This window comes from Pteropus medius, unplaced genomic scaffold (assembly GCF_902729225.1).
Source record: "Pteropus medius unplaced genomic scaffold, Ma_sr-lr_union100, whole genome shotgun sequence".
NCBI lineage: Eukaryota > Metazoa > Chordata > Mammalia > Chiroptera > Pteropodidae > Pteropus > Pteropus medius.
Window position 1 is genome coordinate 13,657,583 of NW_024346062.1, and position 26,931 is coordinate 13,684,513.

Consider the following 26,931-nt stretch of genomic DNA (forward strand, 5'->3'; position numbering starts at 1 on the left):
TACTTGAAACAAATCTTTAATAAAAACATAAATATATTATAAATATACCCATATTATAAACCACAGCATAAAATCTAACCCACCAAAATGGTACATTTTCTTGTTCATTATAAAATACATAGTTAGTTATACATATATTCTAAATCAAGATTCATTTCATTTTCTTTACCATATAAATACTTAAGAATGACATTTTATTAGTAATTCCTCACACCCCCCACCCCTTTTTTTTAAAGTAGAGCAGTCAGTGTATGAAAATTAGTTTACTAGTTTCGTCAGATGAAATGTCAGATAACTCTTAGGCTCTATTCAGATATTTGTGTTCATATTTGTTCATTCATTCATTTCAGTTGACTGGTCAAATACAGAATGTAAAACCTGGATCTTATTACTCAACTTAGTAGGAAGTTTGGGGCGATTGGAAATACTGTCTGGCTTCTCCGGTAATGACCTGTAAGGTTTTGCTTTGATTTCAACTTCAGGAAACATAGGCTCAGAAAGAACAGGCTCAGAAAAGGCTTTTCTGATATTTTCACTCTCCTCTCTGTTTTGCCTTATGGATTCTTCTTCTTGGAAAATTTTCTTTACCTTCTCCAATACAGCATTAACACAGACTGTCTAATAAAAAAAAAATTGAAAAATGAATTTTCTTTTTAAGCTACTAAACTTACAGATAGAAAGTCTAATAAAATGTTTAACATAAAGCTATTAATCTACATATTCTAATAAAGAAGCACTTCCTTTCAGGAACCCCTGGCACATGGTAAACATCAGGAGATTGATTCCTTGTTCTAAATATATTATTACTCCATAATCTAGAAAGAAAATTAAAACCTACTATGATTCAATAAAGAATGTTTTACATCTTGTCTCAATTCATTAGATGTTTTACATTTTTATTCTGATTTAATTCTTAAATGAAACATTTCCTTTATTCTCCTGATTTAATTAAATGAAATGTTTTCTGAGAGGTGGAATTTGTCTCCAAACATGATAATATCTCAAAGTAGGTTTTTGTTATTGCTCCCCCACCCCACCCGGGACTTTGCTTATACCTATGTGTACAACTAGAAGGGCATAAACATGTTGGTTAAGAATTTAGTAAGCTAGTAGATCAATGATTTTTAAGCAAACATGTGATCCACTTTCCCTCAGAAAATGCCATTCAGTACTTTAAGTGTCAGAAAACAAAATATATAGAGAAAAATAATTTCAAAAACAGTGTCACTAAGAACTATATCCATTAAACTTATTCTGTAAGTTTACTAATGATGAAGATGGTGATATGTCAAGTATTTAAGGCAAGCAACAAAATAATAAAATCCATGAAATAAGACCTAGATTAACTAGCAGAGATGCTTCAAGGTGATAACTGGCTGTAAACACTTAGAACATTTTCAGAGAGTAATAGAGAAAGAACTACGGGGCTCAGCTTGAAGCACCTCGATTTTCTCCTGACCTGTCTCCCTCCTACTATAAAATGGAGAAACATCAGATGCTTTCTTTTACTTCCCTGTAGTTAGCTTGTGCCCACGCGACCCTGTTCTGGCCAAAGAAATAAAATACGTCTGTTGGGGAGGAAGTCAAGAGGATTTTTGGAAAAGTTTTTTCTCCTGAAAAGAAAGACTCTCTGTCTTTTGCCTCTACCTATTCCCCTCCTTCCTGCTTTAGACACTAGTATGGATGTGATACCTTAAGAACCAAAAAGAACAAACAGGATAGCAGAAGAGAAAGACAGAAAAGCCCTGGGTTTATGATGACATTGTAGATCCACTATACAAACCCGGGAACTGCTTAAGTCCAGGCTTCTAATCAGGTGGAATATTTAAATGTCTTTATCTATTAAGGCACTATTAGGAATTTTTTATTACTTGCATCCAAGTATATCCAAACTTAGAGCTATAAAATTTGAGGTCCATCACTTCTAGCTGCGAGCAATTTCATCCATTTATCCCAAATATGATTATTTTCTATGTATGTGAAAAAGGTTGGGAAGCCCTATCCTATTTGATACATATCTTCTTTCCTCGCCTATAAAATTTCATCTTAGCCTATTCTAACCACTTCTGTCTCAGAAAATGAAAGGTCTTGATCAAATGAGTATCTGTCTTTGCATTTAACCTATACCCTCTCATCTTCCCTATCAGTTATTCCCTGCCTCTTCAACCTCTCATTCTTGACTGGCTCTACCCCTTCAGCCTGTAACATGCTCAAGTATCTTCCATCCTAAAATATAAAATTAAAAATCCAACTACGGCCATGTTACCCTGAACAAGCCCGATCCCATCTGATCTTGGAAGCCAAGCAGGGTCGGGCCTGGTTAGTACTTGGATGGGAGACCACCCAGGAAGACCAGGTGCTGTAGGTATAAAAATAAAAAATAAAATAAAATATAAAATCAAATAAAGGGATTATAAACTGACGAGGTCCTTGCAATTTGTGAGGTCAACCAAGGGTTGCCTCGCCTAAAAAAAATAAAATAATTAAAATAAATAAAAATCCCAGGGACCCTTTTTTCCCTCTTGGTGGCTACACACTCCCTCTTGACCAAACCAGAATGTATATTCACATTTTCTATTTTATCATCTCTTCACTCCAAAGCTTGCTTATTTGTCTTTCTTGTCCCATCACACCACTGAAGTAGTTCTCCAGATGGTTAATTCCAACATCTTTACTACTAGATCTAAAGAACACTTTCAACTCTTCATTTTACTTGACTTTCTCAGCTTATATTTGACACTTAACCACTTAAAACTCTGAGTCTCCATTTCCTTGACACTGTTTCTCATTCTCTTCCTACTTTTCTGATTATTGTTTCTTTGTCTCCTTCATGGATTTCTTCTTAGCTCAACTTAAATGTTGCTATTCTGCACATTTCTGTTGACTTTGCACTCTTTTCACTTGGCATGGTTCCACTTAGGGTATTAACTTTAAACATATATGGTATTTGCTTTCAAAACCATAATTCCAGACCTGACCCCTCCTAGGTCTTATATATGACCTATTATCCAGTCACCAAAAATTGTTTCTATTACCTACTTAGAAAGTTAATAGCATGACAAATCATGTGGGATGATTTCAAAGCCTTTTTGAAATTAAGAGTTAATTTTGGTGTTGGTCTGGTTTGTTTTAGTTTCGCCATAGCCATTTCATCTCACCCATTTCTGCAGCGTGTTTGTATCCTAGCTCAACTGAATGCCAATTTTGTATGAAATTCGCATGTAAGATATTGAGCATGTCTCAAAAATTCTAAACACTTGCAAAGTATTCATTTAATAAATTCAGTTTTTTTAACTGTAAATGTGTTTAAAAGTAATTTATTTTACTTTTTTCTCCAAGATGTTATGGCTATTCTTGACCCCTTTACATTTACATTCTTGACCCTATAAATTTTAGAATAAACTAGTCAACTTACACACACACTCCCCTCAGATTTGAACTGGGATTGCACTGAATCTATAGATTATAGGGAAATTTTAATCTTTATTATTTTATGTTTCAATATGACCAAAAATGTTAACAAAGATGTTCAAAACCTCTAACCCCCCAAAAAAAAATTTAAGAGAAATTTAAGAAGACCTAAATAGAGGGATATACTTTATTCATAGATTGGAAAGAGCACTTATTCTACTAGTTATTAAGACTTATTATAAAGCTCCTGTAAATAAGTGTTGAATTGGTGCAAGAATAGACAACTAAATCAACTGTATAGAATAGACAGTCTATAAACAGATCTACATTTGTAAGGACACTTGATTTATGACCAAAGAAATGTTCTGGGGAGATTGGAAAAGGGTTTTTTCCCTAATATATTGAGTTAGTTCAAGTGGATACTAATGGAGGAAAAATTTGACCCTTATCTTATACCAGTTCCAGATGGATTATAAATCTAAAAGCAAAAGGTAAAATAATAAAGCTCCTAAAATATATCAGAGGGAATAGTTTCATCACCTTGGGTGTACATCAAAATTCCCTAATTAAGACATATAAAGCATTTAACATAAAAACATTAAAAAACTGGACTACATTAAAATTAAGAACTTCTATTTTAAAAGACACTGCTAAAGGAGTGAAAAGGTAAGTCACAGAATAAAAGAAATTTTCCCATATGTAACCAAAAGAGGGCTTGTTCCTAGAATACACTTTTAAAATACAAATCAATAATAAAAAGATGGACGACTCAAGAAAAAATTAGAAGAGATAACAGAAATTCACAAAAAAGATACCTAAATGTCCAATTAATTTATTAAAAGGTACTCAATCTCATTAATAGCCAAGAAAATGTAAGTAAAAACCACCGTGTGGTAATACTACATACCCACAAGAATGGCTAAAGTGGAAAAGTTTGATAATACCAAGTGTCATTGAAGAAGTAGAGCTTCTGGGACTCAATCTTCTGGTATCAACTAATAAAACCCTTTTGGAAAACAGGCAATATCTACTAGAGATAACACATGCATATTTTATGGTCCACCAATTTCACCAAAACATATGTACATGAATATTCATAGCATCTGCTTCACAACAGCTAAAACTAAATAATCTAGATGTTCAATAGTAGGATGGATAAATGGTGATATAAATAGTCAATCAATGGAATACTACACAGCAATGAAGGTCAACAAACTACTGCTACAGGCATCAAATGAATGAATCTCACAATGATAATGTGAAGCAAAAGAAGACAAATACAAAAGAATATATAGTAAATGTTTTCGTTTATAAAAAATTCAAACGAAACTCTCTGATAGTAGAAGTATAAATAGTGGTTGCCTTCACAGAAGAGGTTAGTGATTGTGAGGAGGACAAAAGAGAAGCTTCCAGAATGATGATAATGTTTTGTTTCTTGATCCGTACGGTATATAGGTTAATAGATTTTGTGATAATTCATCAAGCTGTGTACTTTTCTCTTTGTAATACTTTTTTTTTCAAATTTTAAGTATAAATGGTAAGTATAAATGGCAATGGAGTAAAAGAAAATAACCCTTTATAATTTATAAAACCTTTTATATTTTTGTCATGCTTTTTAATGGGCCTTTTTTTGAATTACAGCATTTGTAATTCAAAACACACTTTTTAAAACATATATTTGTGTTCCCCAAAATCACACACCTAAATAATGGAATACTGAATTTTAGCCAACAACAGCATGATGGCTGAAACAAACACCAACTAAATGAAAGCAAAACCAAAATGTTTTGACTAAGTAGTAACAAACTTTATAAAAATAAAATAATTTTAGTTATTTAAGCAAATTAGCTTTTAGTGGATTGAAGTAAATTTTTAATGTAAAATTATTTTGTACAACAAGAGAATAGTACCTTGGTTTATGAATAGACTGTACAGTATATCTCTAACATTACATAAAAATAAGTATATTTATTTCTAGATTCCAATAATTTTCTTAACTTACCAAATAAATGAGTGCTGCATATGAAGCACATATTATGCTAGTTAAAGCAGTCTTTGCTGGAAAGGAAATAATTTCAAACAAAGAACCCTTTCTGGCCTGAAAAAACAGAAGAGAGTTTTCTTATCAAAACAAAAGTTTTCAATGTCACAATGTTAAATTTTACAATGTTATTGTAAGAATTTAAATGAGAATTTAAATATTTCTTTCTAAAGAAAATCATCTATTTTAGATCTCTCTGGGTTTTTTTACATCCTGAAAATATACTAATTAATTTTTCTCCTTTTACAGAAAGATATTCTCTTTTGCTAATCAAAACCTATGACAAATCTATGAAAAACCTTGCATTTCCAAAATCTAAATTACCTTAACTTTTTTACATTTACCAAGTGCTCACTAGGGGGTGCTGCTGTGCATGTTAGAAGAACAATCTTCTTTGTTCAAATTCATGTAATCATCCTTTACAAAACTATTCATTTCTTCAATTAAGCAAAATATTGAACATTTTCTGGAGATGAATGACCAGCTTGGAAATGTTAATCATGAGACTGCTGAAGGCCAGCATTAACCTTAGATGATCATCGAGCTTCAGGAAGTGCTCTGTGCTCATATCCAGCATGCACTTTGGAAACGCACAGAAGGTTTACACCAATAATGAATCTGTCTCTCAGATGCTTCTAGCTTCTGGTAATAGAAAGTGTACCTGCCTAAAATATAATAGTATAACATTCAGTTTAAGAGAACAATGCTCTTATAGGCCACCTCTGTTGCCTTGAGCAGCATATGAAATGAGGACATTAGGGAAAACATCCCCTTTCCATTCAGCAGTGCAGTGGCAGTTAGCCATGCTCCTCTGAAGAGCCAAGCCATCAATGAATGCCTTCAATAACTCTCAAAAGGTACAGGCTGTAGCGAATAAAATCATGTAATCGCACAGCAAAAATGCACACAAACTAGAAAGAACAGTATGTATGTATTCATTAAAAAGTTACTTATAACATTGACAAACCAAAACAATTAACGAGAGTGATTAGATAAATTATGCTATATCCACTCAATGGTTTACTGCAGCCTTTGAAAAGGTACCTCTAAAGAACATGTGATAACATTTTATTGAACAACATTTATAAGGCACTGTGTACCAAGTCCTGTTCTAAGTGCTTGTCATTGTAGTAAACTGTTTTTGCTCCCTGCTGTTCCAACTGAATGATGAACAAAATTACCCATCACAATTTCCCTTCTTCTCTCAAGAGATTTATGGAATGCTGAATCCAAGAATTCTATCTATCCTAGTGGCTAAGGGATGGCAGTGGGGGTGGGGATTCCCTTCTTATTCCCAATCTTTGAGGCCACACCAACTCCTAGACATAGGAATAGGTAGGGGCAGTTTTAGCCCCCTCCATAAATCAGTCTTAACAATTTCCCAGCAATTCCTGACTTCTGGAAAGAGTTTCCAGGAAATGAAGCAGCTGTTGCTGTTTCCCTCTTGCTAGAAGAATCGAAATGATAGATAGCGTGCCTTCAAATTCTACTATTAGGCTACAAGGAGACATCTGTTATATGAGTAGAGAGAAGATTCAGACATTAGGAAGGAAAGCAGGTACACTTCAACAAAATGCCTCCTAGTAGAGTAAATAATTACAAGTTTGTGAATTTTTGAATGTTAAGTAGGAGGTCCATATTCAATAGCTGGTAAACCATATACAAAAAAAAAAAATCAGGGTCTGCATGCATAAGAAATTATTCTATTTCTGTTTCACTGCATCTTTCTTTTTCAGATTTGCCTTTCACCTAAAAGTAATTTAAATTGAGTAGTTTCAAAATAAATTATGTATTTAACACGTTATGCTTCTGAATGACGAATCTGTATGTTGTCTAAGGGCCACTTTTTTGCTATTTTAATGCTTTTAATGAATACTTGCTATTCCTGTGACAAATCATCCCTGTAGAAAATACATTTATTTACTCCAAAATTCATGTGGCTACTGGCAAGTGGCCATTTTTCAATTTTATGACTCACTTGCAATACATGTTTTTTCATATTATACCCTGTTTCATTTCTGGCTTACTATGAGCAGGGACAGTATATAGCAAAAACTGAAATAAATAAACAGGAGAAATTTGGTAAATGGGAGGCTTTACTTAGATTGTCTTGGCTTAGTTCAAAACTTTTATCTTAACTTTGTTGTTATATTAATTTTATGTCATTTGCATATTTAAGTTGAAAGTATCTTGGTATCAATATTATGCCCATATAGTTCTTTTTTTAAAAAAAATTGGTGATATTAACACATAAGCTATATAGATATTTCAACAGTAAAAACATTTCAATCTCTAACTAAATTTCTCCCACATAATTTTGACTGCCTCATCTCATAAAAGAACTATGTTCACTTTATTTTCACTAATAATGAGGAAAATCACAAAAAGCAAACTATAAGCAGATTAGAAAATAAAGATCCACTCATAGATGACTTAAAGGTTAGAAAACTCCCAGGCTCGACTTAGTTTTTGTTGTCCAAAAACACCTTGATGAGGGATATCAAGGGAATAATAGGAAAAACTCACACAGTGATTCACAAGTAAGTACTGTAAGAAGAGCTGACTGCTGTTAATAGATAGGTCCAGAAAAAAGTGCTTCCTATAAGTTTGGGAAAGCTGTATGACCATGTCTTTGCTTAGCAACCCACAATACTCATGAAGACAGGAAAGACTCCTCACAGTCCACAGTAAAGAAACCTATTTGACTTTGTTTATCCCAATATTAACATCCTGTGGGGCACTGTTCTTGAATAAGCTCTTAATCAGGTGGTCCTATTGGCCAAAATGGAGAATTCTGTCTTCAAGATGCCAGTGGTACTGCTTTCTAGGAATCGTCCATTTTCCCAGGGTCTTGAATAACACCACCCAAGACAGCCTCACAGCATGCCCGTCCATGGACCTACAAAAGTTCCTGATATTTGTGAGGTTTATAGTTTAAACCTCAAACTGGAGTTTACCTTAGAGGGTTAGGGATGAGGAAGAAACTTTACTTAGAAAAGCATCTGACATTTATTCTGAAAAAGGGAACACAAGTCACCGGGATTTACCTATGACACAGGCATTTTAAAGGCTGAGGGTTTTCTACACTTTTGCCTATGTTTTGCCTACACCACTCTACAGTGCCTGTACAAAGTAGAAACAGTCATCTCTGATGCCACTATAAGGAAGATTCTATCACAGGAAGAGCTCCTGGTCCTGTGGCCTTGGACTGGCCTGCCAAAGTCAACAACTATGTCTGGGAGCTGACGTGTCTTGGCTGAAGTCAGCACTCAAGTTGATTATCTAGGTCACTGCAGCTTAGAGCAGCTGCAAACATCACTCAGCCAGGCAGTTTACAAACCAAAGCAGTTGCACCTTTCTTTGAGTACTGGTGCTGGGAATGTTAAAAATTACCAGGATATTCTCTATTCAGTTTTCCATTCCTGAGGCCCTTTATAGAACTAGCAGATATATCACTACAACCTCAGCCACACAGAACCTGGAAAGGTTTGAGAAGCAACCTGACTCAGCACCGATAGAGCCAGATATAAAGTCTTTTTAACAAGGTGGCCAGCTGGAAATTCGTAGCCCCAGCTCTCTGTGCTCGTGTCACAACAAGCCATCAGAATCCCTCCGGGTCATCTGTATCAGTTGGATCTTTGAATAGTTCATATTTGGTATATCTTTGAATATGCTAAGATATTCAGGAAATGCTCTGGAACTGATCATCCAACCGAAAAGTCCTGGGTAGATTGTCAATGGAGCTTCTGTGATAGTGTCCATTCTCTAATTACCTTGAGGAGACCATTTCTATATGCTTCATCTCAGATCACATTAAAGGGCTAAAACTCTATCCTAGTTATAGTAAATGTCCTAATGAAAACACTCCTCTATTCCGTGTTCTTGAGGGAGATAATCTGCCTGACTGGAGAGCCCAGCTACATAATATCCAACAGAATTTTGGTAAAACCATTTACAATGCCGTAGGTAGATCATCCTCTCATCAGTGATGAGACAGAACACATGAAGAGGATCTTTGACACATACCTACAAATACATTAACAAGGCAGCTTTCTCTCCTATATAAAGTGATGTCCTTCATGCATCTACAAAGTATACCCCCTTGTATAGCAATTCCAGATTTCACTCCTTTTACTTCTGTACACCACAAAATTCCACCTTGACACACACATCCTCACAATTCTTGAATTCATGTTGGAATCCACACTGGGTATGTTGAACTCTGTCACTTTAGGAAGGGACAGCAGTGTACCAAGGCTGGTATAGGTCTTCTGTGCTTTGCCACTTACTTCTCAGCAAACTCTAGTACTGTGATATCCTCTATTCACAATCCATTGACCTCCACCACCCCTCAGACATCATTCTGTTGCTTCTTTGACTATCCAGGCCATCGTCTTCACTATTTATACTTATATTTCAGCCATCAGATTCAGACTTTCGGATTTGAGATATCTTGTTTTCTTTCTTGCTACAACTTAAGTTTCCTCTGTGAGGCCATTCTGATTCTCTGCCCTAGCTAATACATATGACCCAAGTAAAGCTTCTTCCTCACTCCCACCCTCAAGGACCCTGGAATCTCTGACCTGGCACTGTTCCCACTTGTCTCACTCCAGCCATGTAGAACTACTTACATTTTCTAAGTAAGTCATGCTTTCTTCTCTCATCTCAGCATCTTAATATGTACTGTTCTCTTCCTAGAATGATTCTCCTACTTATTTACCTGGCTAATTTCTCCTCCTTCAAGTCTCAGATCAAGTATCATCTTCTAGAAAGCCTACACTGACTACTCTTTGCAATCACGCGCTCCTTGTTAATACTTCCATAGTATATTTTGCACACTCAATCGTGCACTTGCTACACTTCACCAGCATTGCGTACTTACTATCATTCCCACAGTTCATGAGGCAAGGGTGAGACATCTATAAATCCCTAGTACCTAAACTAGTGGTTTTACAGGCCGGGTTTTCAATAAATATTTGCTGAATGAATGAAAAAGTAGAATTACTTTACCTCCCTCCAAAAAACTCTACCATCTTATATTAAAATTTGTAAAAGATATTAAGAAGTAAAGCTGAAGGATATCTAGTTCCTGCAACATGGCAGACTGAGCTAATGGGGAACTTCTCACACAGGAAAATCTACAAATGCTATATAAAATCATAGTTCAAAATTTTAATATAAAATGAAGTTGAAAGGTAGAAAGAAAGAGAGGAAGGAAGGAAGGAAGGAAGGAAGAAGGAAGGAAGGAAGGAAGGAAGGAAGGAAGGAAGGAAGGAAGAGTCTCTGCACACTGCAGAAAAAAGTTGAAGCAGTAAATGTGTAAGTAGACCCTGAAATAATGACTAGGGGCTTGAGTTTTAATAAAGAGACTGGAGATGAGACTTAGATGCACATGAGGTGAGGATTAGGCCTTTGCATAGTCAGTTTCAGTGAAAGTGAGACTAGGACAACAGCACCCATCAGTCTAGGAAGAAAGCTGGTCTCTACCAGGGGCTGATACTCCTGGAGCACTAGCAAAATCCTTTAGAAGGAAAGTTCTGCCATCAAGGCTAGAAGAGATTTCTATTTTTTTAGAAAAAAATGCTCTTTGAAGAAAAGGTTTCAGTTAAAAAATACCAAAGGAAATTATCTACTATAAGTAAGATACAATATAGATCACGATAGTCAGAAATATTTGCATCCCTCAAATATTACAAAGAATAATCTTTAAAAATACCCTAAATAAGTATATTTAAAATAATTAAAGATAGTTTTAAAAGATATAATAAACCTGTAAAAGACACTTTGAGTAGGAAAAAATAGAACACCAAATAGAACTTCTAGAAACAATAAAGATAATGTTTGAAATTTAAAACACATTGAAAAGAGCATATTAGATACAGCTGGAGAGAACTGGTTAACTGGAAGATAGCTCAGAGGAAATATTCAAAAGGCATCAAAAAGAGATAAAGAAATGAAAATATGAGGAAGTAAAAAGACAAAAGAATAAAATGAGAAGGTCCTAAGTACGTTTAATAGGCATTCCAGAAGAGATTAGAGAAAATTAGAAAGAGGTAATATTTGGAGAAATAATGGCTAAGAATTTTCCAGAATTGAAGAAACTATTCCCAGATTCAAGAATCACAATGATTCCCAAGTATACCTTTTCTGAAAAGTATTTTGACGACAGATAATAAAATTAAAGATGTGCATCCCTCATGACCCAGCAATCCCTCTTCTAGATATAAACCTATAGAACGTCTCATATATATGGATAAGAAGTCATTTACAAGTGTTCACTGAAGCACTGATTGTAATACCAAAAAAATTGGACACTAAATTGTCTATCTGTCTTGTAACAGACAAACCGTGGATTATTTCTTAGAATACCACAAAGAAGTTAAAATAATAAATCATAGCTACATATGTCAAAAATAATGAGTGAAAAAAAGAAGTTTTAGAAGGTTAAGTACATTATATCTTTTATATAAATTTTAAATATACATAGATAATAGATGTATACAAGTGTAGTAAAAATATAAACATTTACATGGAAATGCTCACATCAACTTCAGGATAGCAATTACCTTTGGTGGAGAAAAAAGAGGACAGGATCGGGCATGGTTAACATATTTTTTTTATAAAGGAAATATCTGAAGGCAATGTGGCAAAATATTACTACCAATGTAAATTTCGGTGGGACTTCTGATAAACTACCTTTTATATGTTTTTTTTTAATTTTATTGATAAGAATTTTAAAAATTAAAGCTATGTCCTAAGACAAATAGAACAAGAGCAAAGGAGAAGAGATTGCACAGGTGTTGATCTTGAACTGATGTCAGAAGCGACCGTCGCAGTCAGCATATGGACCTTATTTAGACAAGTTATTTAATCCCTCAACCTGTTTCTCTCATCTCGGGTTCCTGGAATAAGTTGTCACAGCTAAGCTCTAAATTTACCCCTAAAACTCACTATCAGTCAAGACAAAAAGGCAAACGCATTGTGGCTTGTGTTCTCATTATTAGATAAAAGAAAATACCAGTTCAACTGGAAATATAGATTATTCTTCTATCACTGAATTTCTTTCCTGAGGATCAGGAGATAATTCTCCATGGATGTCTCTCATTCCTATACAGATTGGTTCTTCTGAGCAAAGGATATTGTTGAATAGCAAACAGCTTTGGAAGCTAGACAAAGTATTTTTCTCTAGAGAGATCTAGAAATGTACCTCCTAAGACATGTCACAAGGCACAAAAGATAAAGCCCTTTCCTTCCTCTCTAGAGAGACATTTGCTTCTCTCTCCCTCGCCCCTTCTCTCCCTCTCTTCTCTCTCTCTCCTTTTCTCCCAGAGGCTTGTGGACATGCCAGCATCCCTATCAAAGGCTTAATCTAGCTTCAGGCTTCCTCTCCTGTGATGCAACTTACCACATACATGCGCAGGTAACATCTAGCTCTCATCATACTGCCTTATGGAAACTGAGGTATAGGGAACTGACATAAGATATTGCTCTGGTTGCTGCTTTTACTGTGAATAATAAACCATCTGTGTCTTTGCCCCAAGGGTCTTGTATCTTGTGTGTCTGTATGTGCATGTGTATGCACATGTATTTGTATAACTGGCAGGCTAACTTGTTAGATTGTGAATAGCATAAAACCTCAGATCCTTCACAGTTCTGACTTAGCAAAGAGGAGCAAAATGAAAGGCTCTGAATAATATAATGGAAATGTCTTTAAAACATGATTTCATAATAAATACAGAAATAGTCTTCCAAGGACACTTCTTATATCAAGCCTCTGTAGCCTCTGTAAAAATTTTGGGTCTAACAATGCAAAGAAAGAAACATCAAAGCAAAACATTAGATTCAGAAAAATATTTCAGTGGAAATTTAAGATAATATGGTTCAGCTCTGTTTCTTCTTGATGATCTAAAGATACAGGAATAAGACTTACAGTGCTTAGAGAATTTAGTGTTTAACAAACAAACTATTTTTTACTTTCTCTAACATCAGATATTACAAGAGCCTTTTATAAATGCTGTCTCGTGCAGTTCAAAGTTGAGCTATCTGATGATTTCTGAAAATCTCAAAATCTTTGTATATAGAGAGATTCCTATGTAATTAATATGTTGTTGATGTTAGCCACCCACCATTCATTGTCTCATCTTCTTGAAACAACTCAGATTTTGGCTTGAGGATTCATCCTTTCTCCATTCTCAGGTCATGTGGTCTGGATGGGGCTCCGACCTCCACTCTAGACTAGGACTAGGTTACTAGGTTACTAGGTTACTAGTCCTAGGCCAATCGGTACATCTCATTTCCCATTTCTCTGGTTTAGAGGTAAGCCATTCTCTGAGAGTGAACCTCAGGACTTGGCTGGGAATGCTGGGTCAAGGACTCTCTTTTCTGCTGTAATTGAACCTGGAAGGATGAAGCTCTGGAACAGATGCAAATCATCTTGTGACCATGAGAGAAAAGTCAGTCTAAGAATGGAGTCAACACAAAGAAAGCTGAGCCAGGAGAAGGAGAGAAAAAGAGAAACAAGATCCTGAAGGCATCATTTGCGTACCTATGTCCACCTATGCCCGAAACCTTAGCAATTCTGTATTCTTCAACTACATGAACCAATACACCTCCTTTTTGGCTTAACTCAGTTTCAACCAGGTTTTCTCTCCTTTCAACAAAAGAGTTAAAACTGATTCACTTTGAGGTTTAGATGCCAGACCTGCAAGATTCTGAATTTTTGGAATAAACATTTAGAATGCTTTGAATATTGTCCAGATTGAAAAACCCAGAGTTCTGTGACATAGAGTTTAGGGGAAAAAAATTGGTTCCGAAAAAGTTTTAAGAATTGTTGTCCTTTAACAGAGTCTCAATGAAACAATGTAGAACCTGGACATTAGTGGATCTATGGAAATGAGTTTCTAGTTAAATATATTCAATGTTATGTCAACCAAAGATAAACTTGGAAAACATAGGTTATGGGGAAAAGGGAACAAAACACAATCATTTTTAAGACTTGTAGGATTGGGGGTTTGACATAAATGGTAATTTGTAAGCTTATATTCAGGTTGAAACATTTGAAATTTACAGTTTCATATACTTCAATCAAATAACAAGGTAGAGAAAAGTCCACATTATTTTCTCTTCCAGATTTTTTTAAACCAGAGAATAATATACTATATTGAAAAAAGGCCCAATCATTCATTTCTCTTATCTAATTATTCTTGTTTTGCATTTAGGACAACCAAATGTGCTACATTTTTCATTTTTTTAATTTTGCAATTTCAAAACAGTTTTTATAAAAGGAGTTCATGAGCTAATGCAATATTCACTCACCTGCACGTTATACAGGGGTTGCTTTGGCGCATTAACTTCCCTCAGCAGACGATGAGATATGTCCCTTAATTCTAAAAGTCTACAAACAAGCTGAGGTTGCAGAAGTCTGGCCACTGATTTGGAGGATTTGGATATGCTGTTTAATCCTTGAATTAATGTCCCCCGGTTGATCTTGGCTAGAGCAACAGCCATTCTGATTTTGGATGTTTTTTGCATGGGTTCTTTTTTCTGGAAAATAAGTCTTTGAAAAGTGACTGATGTGTGATTCTCCAGTGAATTATTAAAATCTACTTCAGGCAGAGACCAAGTACCACATAATTGTACATTGTGCATGGTCCTGAGCATATGCTCAGTGTCCAATAATTATAAACCACTTTCCATAACAACTCACTGACCACCTCCCATGTACTTAAATCTTTATATGACTATATGAATTTTTCCTTAGGATAAATATCCAGAACTTACATTACTAGCCTAAACATAAACGTTTTAGTTTTCTCTCTGGGTTTATATTTTTGCACTGATATTTTTAAAAGAGCTCTTTCAAAAATAAACAATTCAATCAATAATTCTTATTTGAAACTTACAAATATTTTCCAAGTTTACTTTAAAATTTTTAAATGATAAAATATAGCATACATACATAATAGACTATACAATTTAAAGAAAAATAAAACAAACACCCTATATACTAATCAACAAGCTTAGGAAACATTTACTTCTAAAAACTTCAAAACTTCTATGAGCATTCTGATAGGAAAAAAATTGTGGCATTACCAAAACACATATAATGTAGTTCTCTGCTCTACCAGAAAGTGAACCACAGAGAAATTACTTAAGAGGTTAGACCTCATTCTAGGCAACAGACAAGTATAGTTTCCATGATTCATTTAAGTAATGTTATAGGCTTTTCTGGCATTTTAGTATCAGCAACTTTGAGTCTCTGTTTTTTGAGTTAAAATATGTAAGTATAAAACATCTTTTAAATGGACTTCTCGGTCTACAATGAACATCATATATTTGTTGAAGAGCTAATGTGCTATATATTTTAAATACTTCAACTTTTAACCTGAAAATAATTTTATTACTGTTTTTCTCATCAAAGTTCAGTACATCTCATACTGTTTAGCATTTGCCACTGGAGATGAACAAAAGCTGTTGTAGCTTTTCAACAAGGGTGCATTTCTGCAGCATCTGGTGTCCTACTGTGGTTTAATCTGTTACTTTCTGGTGTAAGTCCTATTAGCCCACCAGTGGTCTTAACCCTCCTCATCAATACTAATAATAGAGAATGCAATCTAAGTTGTGGGCTGTTACTATTGCTGCAATTCCAAGTCACTTTAGAACAGAGCAGTCCTTACAGGGCAGTTATATGGTAGGTAGAGCAAACAGAATAACATGAGGTACAATAATAATATCACTTGATATTATTATTTACCTTGGTCGTGAGCATACTGGGGAGAAAAAACACATTGTCTGCAGTATCCAAAGCTCCTGCACATACAGATTCAATTTCTTATGTAACCTTATGCTTTGCTGCTGTTGGGGCCCAGGGCAGGCCACCCCAAATTATCCCGAAAACAGCATATTGATCATTTTGAATTAAAGTTATTTAAGAAACTACCAGTGCAAGAACGACTCTGATCTCTCTGAAAGCAGGAGATAAATTTCTCCCTGAAAGCAGGAGATAAATCTACTATATGAAAAGTGCTCTCCCTACACCTGGAGTCTAACAAGAGAGACATTTTCACCAGAGTTAGGGAATTCAGGGCTGAGAAATGCATATAAACGAATCTTTGTTTTGTCTTGTTTTTACTAATTTACTACCCAAGCCCAAACTTTGCTTAGATTTCTCACTAATGAGCACCCAAATTTAAGTTTCTTTATCCTGTCAACTCTTCACATATTTATTATTTGTCTCAAAGGTATAAAAAGCTGCCTACTTTGATCATTTCTCTGAGTATAATTTACAGCCTTCTGTGTACACGCATTAAAATGGTTATTCTCCTGTTAATCTGGTCTTGTGCCAATTTTATTATTTGTCCAGCCATAAGAACTCAAAAGGAGTAGAGGAAGGAATTTCTCCTCCTCTATACTACACAGACTCTTCCTTTCAACTCCTTCTAAAGGTGGAGCAGCTAGAATAAGTTTGGTTTTACTTCTGGCACAACTTACTGTGCTTTCTCTTATTATAATTTATAATCATAAGGTGAGGGCCATCTTGCCAGGGCAAACAGAAATGAGAAATGTAGTTGCACCTTTACTGAAACCTCGTATTCACGGCCATTTAGTGTTTAAGGGCCCTTCATTTTTGCAGCAAAACATTAATGTTCTGCAGTCTCCTTCTCTTTATTTTTTAAGTTTCTTTACAAAATCTTGGTGATCTGTACATGTTGGCCCGGATTCACTGACTTTATACATGTATTTCTGTTAATCAATCTTGATTAATTTCCCCATACACTATACTAGATTGATTCATTCAACTTCCCCTTTTATAAAATTGTCTTCCTAAATTTTTATTTCTGTAGATAAAGAAGGCTATTTGTAATTGACAATCTGTTCATCAAAACTCTCCTGTAAGGTTCACATAATTTGTGTTGAGCAAAATACAGCATTTATTATAAACAATATTTTTAAAAATTCAAGTGTGCATTACATTAATGCTTTAGCAGACTTTGTGTTACCTTTCTAATTTTAGTCTCATCATGAATTCATGGCTTTTTGCAACAGATTTAACCTGTTCCTAATTAATATCATTTTTGTTTTCTTTAATGCTCAAATGGTTAAATTTGAAGACTGTTCTTCCCTTCATGGTTTTTTAAATGTATTTCTTTTTTGGTACTTTCCTAGATACCTCTGAAAGAATTATTACTTCTGACAGTAGAATGTTTCTGACCACCTTTATCTTCTCTGACACAAAACACGGAATCGACTTGTTCCCAAGAAGACCATTAATGCTTTTAAGAAGAATAGTATTATAAAACAAATCTGGGCACTGGGGTGCATGTTCTGTGGTCCCTTATGTTTCTGGGAATATGAAGGTGATCACTGAGGACAGCTATTTACATTCTTTTAAATGCAGAATCAGCCATTCTTCTTTTAAAAAAAATAAGTCAAGAATTTATGATGATGAGTCCAGTTAGTTACTTTTTAAAATTAGCTCTAGTAGCAAATTTTTTAAATAAATTATTTTCTCTTTTTTTGAGCTAACAGTTTTTCCTTTTTGTCCATTACCTATGCTATATATTTTCTTACCACACCATGTGTGTAAATTGAAATGTTGACCTCAAATTAACAAATCCTTATTTCTTTTCCCTCATTTTATTTTTTATTCTTGACCTAAGCATCCTCAAATTGGTCGCAAAGCGTGCAAGTTTCAATAATTCTTTTGTCATCACCATCATCTGAGCACACTGCCAAATGTCAGAAAAGAAATTCTAACTCCCAACCACCACCAACCCCTCAGAGACACACAAAGGTACTTAAAGACTATTTACCAAAAGAAACTTAGCATCAGTTAATAAGATTGGTTGAAGAATTCTGCTCCAGAATTCTCTATTTGAGCTCCATTCTTTGAATATATATCCTGTTTTCTCTTTTCTTTTTTCTAGAACCATGCTCATTTCTCTATCATCAGCAGTTTTAATGCTGGTCTAGTTTCTATTACATCAGCTTTTTACAACCCTACACCTACAAAACCAGACTGTCAGCATATCTTATTCAACTGTTTCTCTGAATAGTCCCAGAATTTGACCACTTCTCATTGTCCCAGTACCAACACTCAGTCCATTATATTTATATACCACCATCACCTCTTCTCCCAACTAGTAAATTAACCTCCTCAATAGTCTCCCTGCTTACATTCTTATCTATTCTCATTCTTTTCCTCAATACATCAGCCAGAAAGTTACAACGAAAACTTATATCAGATCATAGCTTGATTTTCTGCTCAATCACTTCAGTGGCTTCCTGGTACACTCAATGTAAAAGTCAAAGCAAACGCAACAGTCTACCAAGCCCTACAGAGCTTCTCTCTTCTTTACCTCTCTGGCCTCCTCATCTTTCTCTTCCCTTTCTCTCCTCATTATTTGGTGACCTCAGGGACTTTGCACTTGCTATGCCTTTCGATCCCTCAAGGATACCAAGGTTTACTCCCTCGCTTCCTTCAAGCCTTAATTCAAGAGTCACCTCTCAGGTCTTAACCATCAACTGTTCTCTCTATCCCTACCCCTACTTCATATACCTTCTCTGCTATATTTTTTCTTCTCCTGAAGACCTACCATTAACATAATAGTTTATTTTCCTTGTTTATTGTTTTTCTGCTTGACTATAACAGTGCTTGATCTATAACAGTGTTTTAGATCCATCTGGCTCACTCATTTTTCCCCAGTGCCTAGAATAGTGTCTGGCGCATAGTAGATGCTCTATAAATGTATGTTAAAATAAATGAATGAAGAGTATCAGAAAAATGTAACAAGTTAATATGAGGAAATATCAGAGAAATATACCAAATATTAAATTAGAAACTGCCCAGAAAGTTTTCAGTGCACAATGTGCTCTGTAACTTTTCTGATGATAGAACCCTGAAAAAAAAAAAAAAACCTCACCAAAGACAAAAATATAATTGAATTAAAGAACATTCTAGTTACAGTCCTGCTCTCATATTTAGAAACCCCAATAACAATACAAATAATTTCCAGACATCATTGGTGCTTCCCCAGCAGTTTCTGTCCTGCATGTTTAAAAAAAAAAAGAAAAGAAAAGAATTCAGAAAAGTATATTTACAGATGTAAAAATCTGAATTTTGCATGGATTCTAATGTTCTGTCTATAATTCCCAATTTTGTAGTACACAGTTAAGTGCAAGGTAATTACAGGATAAAACACATAATCATTTTCCATAATTAAACCCCACAAAATGGACCCTATTTGCTATGAATGATTTCTCTCATTCAAGCAAAGATCACTTGAATTAAAAATTTTTAATTCTCCAATTGTAGCATGCATTTTTTGTTTGTTTAAACTTAAAGGTTTACTATTTTAAGTCTTCACAACCTCATATGAAAATCATTTGCAGCGTGCAACTGCAAACCTTTAAAACTTACTTTTTACTAAAGGAATGCTGAGGCCCTTGGGGTCCGGGCTGCTTGGGAGGGAGGGAGTAAAGAGGACAGGATCTCAGAAACCACAACCTCAAGCCACGATTCTACAATTAACATACCCCAGGTCTCAGAAAAAAAATTGTTTTCTTCAAAATCTTTAGCCATGAAGAACTATGAAATAACCATTTTTCTGGGTAGATTCCTCTATAAAAATTCCACCATCCCTTCGTTCATTTTTTTTTTTTTTGCTCTAGACCAGCAAGATGACCTTTTCTTAAATAAATAAATGACTAAAATAATAATTTTTAAAAAAGATTTAGGTATTAATCACAAAATTTAGAGATTTAGAATACAACGCAATTAATAAAGTCCTCTAAGTAGTCTTAAAATCATTCTTTCAGTATGCTTGGGAAGTATGGGCAGTCGTGGAAATAATAAAATTTGCATCATTTACAATCTGACCTTTCAAAAATAATACAGTTAACAATGGAGCATTAGCATTGTTTTCTGGATAATTTTTTTTGAAGAGCAAATAACTTCAATGTATTATAATATTCCCTAACTAACTACTCAAGTTTCCTGCCAATCTCAGCAATACATTCTTCAAAGTAAATGGTGGAAAAAGAACAATATTTAGTGTTTGAAAATGAAGTTCCTTCAACTATGTTTATATTCTTCCCTGAGTGGGGTAAAGTTCTTTTAAGTAAATGACTTCAGTGAGTTGGAAATGGGAACTTAGAATTCTCTTTGGGGATCAGAATATCAGTCTATTTCACCAGAAAACATGCTATGGCTCTAGTAATAATGAAGCTATGCACAGGGTAGGAAGAAATGAAGGGAACTGTAAGGAAAGTTGCAACTGTAAGGAAAGTTTGATTAAACAAAACCCCAGTTTTTCTAATGTTGGCAATGGTGGGAGAATCACACCTGGAAAGGCATCAGGGCTTCTGATGCCTGTCTTTGGCTCCCGAAGATTCATCTTGAAGCTCTCTAAATAATTACTGCCACTACTGTGCCAGCCTGAACCACTTTACATCCTAGACCAAGCATAGTCACCTGCCCATCTCTTTCCTTAATACTCCAGAGCATAGCCAAGAAAAGTCTCCAATGTTTCAAAAAAATTTATATACCAAGACCAGGGGAATGCAAAGAGGGGAAGGAACTAGACATCAAGTCTAAGATATGGAATGACAAAATCCGGTTTGACTTCTGGAGCTTTCAAGCTTTATCCTATTCTACTTAGAAATACGATGTCATCTGGACATCATCTTACCTCTGTACATCCAGATATCTATATTTCAGTATCACCTCTCCCCAAAGTCTAAATCTAAGATCCATCCCATTTATTAAGATTTATTTGACATTCTGAGAACATAATGTTTTATACTTTTTGGCTTAACTGACTGCTTCCTTTGGACTATTATTCCCTGTTCCTGTCCATTTACATTATCTCTTTCTTCACCGTGAAAGCTCCTAATCATCCGCTGAAATTCACTTTAAGCATCCTTCCTCCATTAAGCCTTCTCTGGCCACTCTTGGTAGTGATTTATTCCTCTAAACTGAATATACATCTTATCATATTCCAATGCAACTACTTGTTTACAACTCTGTCTCCCTTAGAGTAAGTTTACTGACTGAAGGAATCCTATCATGTTTATCTCCATATTCCCTCTTCCCAGATCCAGGTAATAAGTATTAACGTATTTGGTAAATGTCCAATGCCTAGTTGTCTAAATAAATGGTTAAAGGTAGTTCTAATACCTCTTCTCTGGAATGAAATATATAGCCTTTCTGGTTATTGTTACTCAGAGTGCTTTTTGGTTACTGTTACTCAGAGTGCTTTTTGTTTATTCCAGGTTTTGGCTATGTTCCTCATATTTGACATTTCTAAAAGTCTGATATCTGGATAAATAGATGGTTGCTGTTACCATGTAACTTTACAACATATTCCATTCTAACTATGGTCAAAATGACTGAAACAACAGTCTTCCATTAAAAGCAGTGTTCTTTTGAATAAATTGGGTTACTTGTGTCCCCTAAACAAGATGTTACTTTTTCCTGACCATATATGTCTCTTCACAATTCTCTACCTAACCCCTCTTCTGATCCCAGTATGTCTCAGATCCTTGCTGGAACAAACATTTAAACATATACATGTATACTTTGTTAAATTTATATCACTATTTTCTTTCCACATTAAAATGCACACCCATACAATACTTATCTTTCCATTGTTATAATTTAGGTCAGTTAGGTTTTTTTCACTGATTTAATTGCCATAGATTTTAATTAAAGTATAATTAGGTATTTTTCTGATTTTACATTAAGCAAATTTTAACTACATTGCAATTGTGACTATAAGAGAGTTCTAGATTTCTAATCTAATAACTCAGTGACTGTCTTTAAACTTATCTTTCTACTTCACTTTTACATCTTCAATCTCTTCCAATGAGCATGAGTTGAAATTTGTATTTCTGAGGTGAAGTTAATGTTTTCCTAAACTTCAAACACTGATCTCAACATCAAGCATTAAATAATCGGCATGATACAAAAAATATACTTTTTATAATCCTTTTCAAAGGTATAAAATCACATTACCTGATTAGATTGTGATAATCTTAGGATGGTGGGGAATTCATCTTTAAACTCATCTATAAGGTCCATGATTGCTTTCTGGATCCCCTCAACTAAGACAAAAAGAAGTTAAAAAAAAAAAGGCTTTAATTAAAAATATCCTCTAACCATCATTCAAAAGAACATGGGTCCATTGCCTAGGTGACTAAGAAAATCAAGCAAACCCTAGAGGACTTGATTCCCAGTTTCCTGCACCCACATCCCCTTTATAAGATTGTGTATTACTTCTTCCAGAAAAGTTCTTCAACACCTGCCCGCATATCCACCCAACAGGTTTGATTGGCATGATGAGTTCTTGCTTGGATTCCTAGTGCTTGGCAAGCTTGAAGGCCTAGGCAATGCTTGTCTTTCTCTACCATTAGTGAGGGATGAGGGCAGCCTTCCACTCAGGAAAGCAGGCAAAGATGCTCACTGCCAGAATTCTTTGTTACTGCACAATGGGCCTCTGAGGACTTGCTACAGAATCTTCTGAAATCACTATGGCAGTGAGAAGGCTGTGTTTGGAGGTACAAAGGGAGGATAAAGGGGATTGAAAAATGAACCACACTAAGGAGTTCTACAATATAAATTGAATTTTGTCCCAATTTCTGCAGTGATACCTCAATTAGTGGATCATTTGAGAACAAAGCTCCCTTTGAAAAGAGCTGGCATATGCTTTAAAAGAAATGCTTCACATGTGATGCCAAGTGGGAAAGAACACCAGCAGTAAATTCAGAAAGACTTTTGAATAGATAGTTTTTCTTTACCCAAATGAGGATCACTTTGTCAAACCCAGGCAAAATTGTGAAGTCTTCAGTTTGTCTTCTTTACTTTTTTCATCTTTTTCTCTCATACTTTAAATGATCATTATTTTCCCCTTATCAAATCAGGGAAGAACTGCATATCATGCAGACTTAGTTATATTCTAGTGTGAATGAGCTGAGTTGGTTAACTCAAATCCCATTTTAATTTGAAGTCTTTATATTTAATTGTAGCTAGATGGTTTTCTTCAGCAAGCATAAACTGGTCACTAGAGGTGTCTCCTCTAGCTGTCTGATGCTCTTAGATCTATGTTCCAGTTTCCCAGAAATACAGGAGATAGACAAACAACTTAAATTGGTGCTTCACAAACTGTAGTGAAGAACCAATACTTTTGTAAATTAAAAGTGGATTATCCAAAAAAACAAACAAAAAAAATGAAACGTATATAAAAAAGAAAGGCAATTTTTAATTTATTTTTAAATAACTACAGAATCTAATAAAACTATCTTTTCTTTTTAAAGCTTCTGGTTTTTCTATTAAGGAAGTTTTTCCAGACCCTAAGTTATACATAGAGTCTCCTAAATTTTCTTCTCTTTTCTTTCTTCAAAATTTAATTCATTATTTAAAAATTTTCAATCCATCTATGATTCATTTTTAATAAGCTGTTATTCTCTTCCATCTGAATATCCAATTGTTTTAGTACCACTGATAAAATAAACCATTGTTTTCTCATTGATATGAAATACCACTTTTATTACACACACACAACAAACACATACACAAACACACACAGGGATATATATTGCAAACTATTTCTGAACTTTCTATTCTAGTCCACTGATCTATTTGTCTATTTCTATATACTTACAATAGTAATTTGACTAGAGTTGCTTTATAGTATGTTTTATTTTCTGTTAAGGAAAGTCTCTGTCACTCTTCTTTTTCATTACATTCATCATATCACTCCATATTCAGTATCATCAGGAAAAGATCATTTTATCACTTTTTCCATGTCTATACCAATTATTTTATTATCGTATTTCACTGACTGCATTCACTAGGACTTCCAAAACAAAGCTAAGGAATAAAGATTACAGTAGGAACACCTAATTGAAAATGTTCCTTTTTTCAATTAAAATGGCATCAATATTTTACTGCTTATGAAAAATCAACAGCAAATGTTATTCTAAACAATCTTTATCATATTTAGTTTCCTTCTATTCCCATTCTGATTTTGTTTGTTTTTACTGGGGATGATTGCTGAATTTTATCAACTTCCATTTCATAATCTATGAATATAATCACTTTTCCTCTTAATTTGTTGATATAATAAATTATGTATTAACTTTCCTGATATAGGAAACATCATAGCATTCCTGAAAAAGAATATGTACTTGAATGTAGGGTATTATTCCTTTGATATTTTGCTAGGCTTCATTTGCTAAGATTTTATTTACACTTTTTTCAACTAAATTCATAAGTGAGATTGGTTCATGGCTTTCTTTTTTATACTTAACAGATTAGTATTTAATTTATGCACATATAAACTGAGAAGGCTTGCATCTCTCAGAAGTACCTGGAACAATATCAGAATTATTTGGAATTCTTTTTTCTCTATTTTCCTTTCCTTTTTTAAAACAGAGGTATAACTTACATACAGTAAAATTCCTTATCCTCTTTTTTTTTTAATGCTAGCAAGAACTCAGTTGTGGAACTCTTTGATCCTGATATTTTTTAAAAGCTACATTTACCAACTTTTAAATTTCAGATATGTACATTTGTGTATTAAAAATTTCTTCTTCTCGGACAGTTTTGATAATTTCTGTTTTATTAGGAAATCTTCTTATATAAGTGTTTCAATTATGTTATTACAGAGTTGCATGTAATTGTTTTAATCTTCTGGGTCTATATTATTTCGAATCTTAAATATTTTTCTTACTCCTTTTTCTTTAATGCATGCTCAAGATAAATTTAAATGTGAAATTTCCTTATTTTTAGTCTTTCTTCTTTAATAATAAAAGTACTATGGATCTATCTTTCATTTTTATTCCATAGATTTTTGAAAGACTTCTTTTCAATGCTTCTTTGATTTCCTCTTTGCTCCAAGGGCTATCATAATTATGTTTTATAATTTCCAAGTAATTAAGATTTGATACTCTGTTATTACTTATTTCTAATTGGTTAACTTTTAAATCAGAGAATATGGCCTATAAAAATCTCTATTTTTCTGATTTGAAGGTTTTCTTTGTGGCCAACTACATGATCAAATTTTCATAAATGTCCTAAGTCATATAAAGAAAGCATATGTTTACTCAAAGAATGTAAGAATATAATAAATGTGTTTATTGATTATATTATTCAATTCTTTTATAGCCCACAAATATTTGCCTATTAACACTATTATTGAAAAAGAAATGTTAGACTCTTTCACAGATTGTATTTTCATCAAGTTTTCCTTGCATTTTTCATTGTTTCATATTGTTTCAAGTACTACCAAGGATATGGAGCTCAAATTTTCATACACTGGTAATAAGAATATAAGCTGGCCTACCTACTTTGGAAAACAATTAGTATTATCAAGTGCAATTAAAGATATGCATAGCTATGACCACCAATTCCAATCCTAGAAATATCCCCACTTACACCTGGAGACATATACTAGAATGTTCTCTGCTGCACTAATTTTAACATCAAGAAATTGTAAGCAACCCAAACATCCATCAACTATAAAAGAAATAAATAATACATCTATAATGGTTACTATACAGCAATAAAAATGAATTAGAGCTACATGCGACATTGTGAATAAATCTCAGGAATGTAGTAATTTTGAATGAGAAAAAGCAAGATACAGGAAAATAAAGCACTACAAGATTCCATTAATATATAAAGTTCAAAAACAGTAAAAACAAAGCAATATATTCAGAGTACACATATATGTAGTAAAACTACAGAGAAAAAAGCAAGGGAATGATAAATGTAAAATTCAGGATAGTGGTTGTTATCTCTGAGGGAAAGATAAAGAGATGAGATTGGGTGAGAGCACATGAGAATTTTTAAGGTATTGGTAACATACTTTTTCTTAAACTTAATCATGTGTACAGATATCAATGGACTATAATTCTTTATGCCTTATAACAATTTATAAATACATGTATCTTCTCAATATTAATGAAAACAATTAAAATAATCTGATGAACAAATTACTGTAACAACTTTAGTGGAAAATTATCATTAAAGACTATTCCAGTAATAATGGTAAGGAGACTCTTTGATTCATTCAATCTTTATCCAGCACCTACAATGTGTCATCACTGTTCAGCACTGGGGTTGAATAGTGAACAAAACAAATGAAAACTCTTGCTCTATTGGAGCATATATCAGACTCAAACTATTTATTTGCTATTTTCTATGAACCTACAAAAGCCATTTCTTTCATTAATAACTCACTTAGATTTTTGAGATGAATATGTCACAACTGCATTTTATACAGTGCTTGAAAACATTAACTACATATGATTTAAAATATTCCTCTGATTGAAAAGATCTTATTTTAGCCTTAAAAAATGTTATGCTATAAATTTATATTTTAAACTAAAATATTTTTTCTTCTTACTTCAACTCCGTGGTCATCACCGTCCAATAAGGGTTTTTGAGTAGATACCTATCTCCTGATAGACTCCTCCAC

The 26,931-nt window shown here is 34.0% G+C and overlaps 2 protein-coding genes and 1 pseudogene across 3 annotated transcripts in view; 1 reads left to right on the forward strand and 2 right to left on the reverse strand.

The window, feature by feature from the left end:
- The window catches only part of LOC120612555 (spermatogenesis-associated protein 9-like), an 87,715-nt gene that overhangs the window by 56,506 nt on the left and 4,278 nt on the right, over nucleotides 1–26,931 (reverse strand). The window lies entirely within an intron of this gene.
- SPATA9 (spermatogenesis associated 9) lies at nucleotides 1–26,931 on the reverse strand. 2 transcript variants are annotated; one of them, XM_039875139.1, is made up of 5 exons: nucleotides 26,860–26,931; nucleotides 22,467–22,555; nucleotides 14,768–14,995; nucleotides 5,414–5,509; nucleotides 1–618 (listed from the first exon to the last, which is right to left on the reverse strand). In XM_039875139.1, exons 2-5 carry the CDS (start codon nucleotides 22,530–22,532, stop codon nucleotides 334–336), a joined length of 675 nt encoding a protein of 224 aa, XP_039731073.1. In that variant the 5' UTR covers nucleotides 22,533–22,555; nucleotides 26,860–26,931; the 3' UTR covers nucleotides 1–333. The 2 variants fall into 2 exon arrangements, with proteins under 2 accessions (XP_039731073.1, XP_039731071.1); XM_039875137.1 differs by lacking the exons at nucleotides 22,467–22,555; nucleotides 26,860–26,931 and having other exon boundaries at nucleotides 14,768–15,322.
- On the forward strand, nucleotides 2,250–2,368 carry LOC120612681 (uncharacterized; annotated as a pseudogene).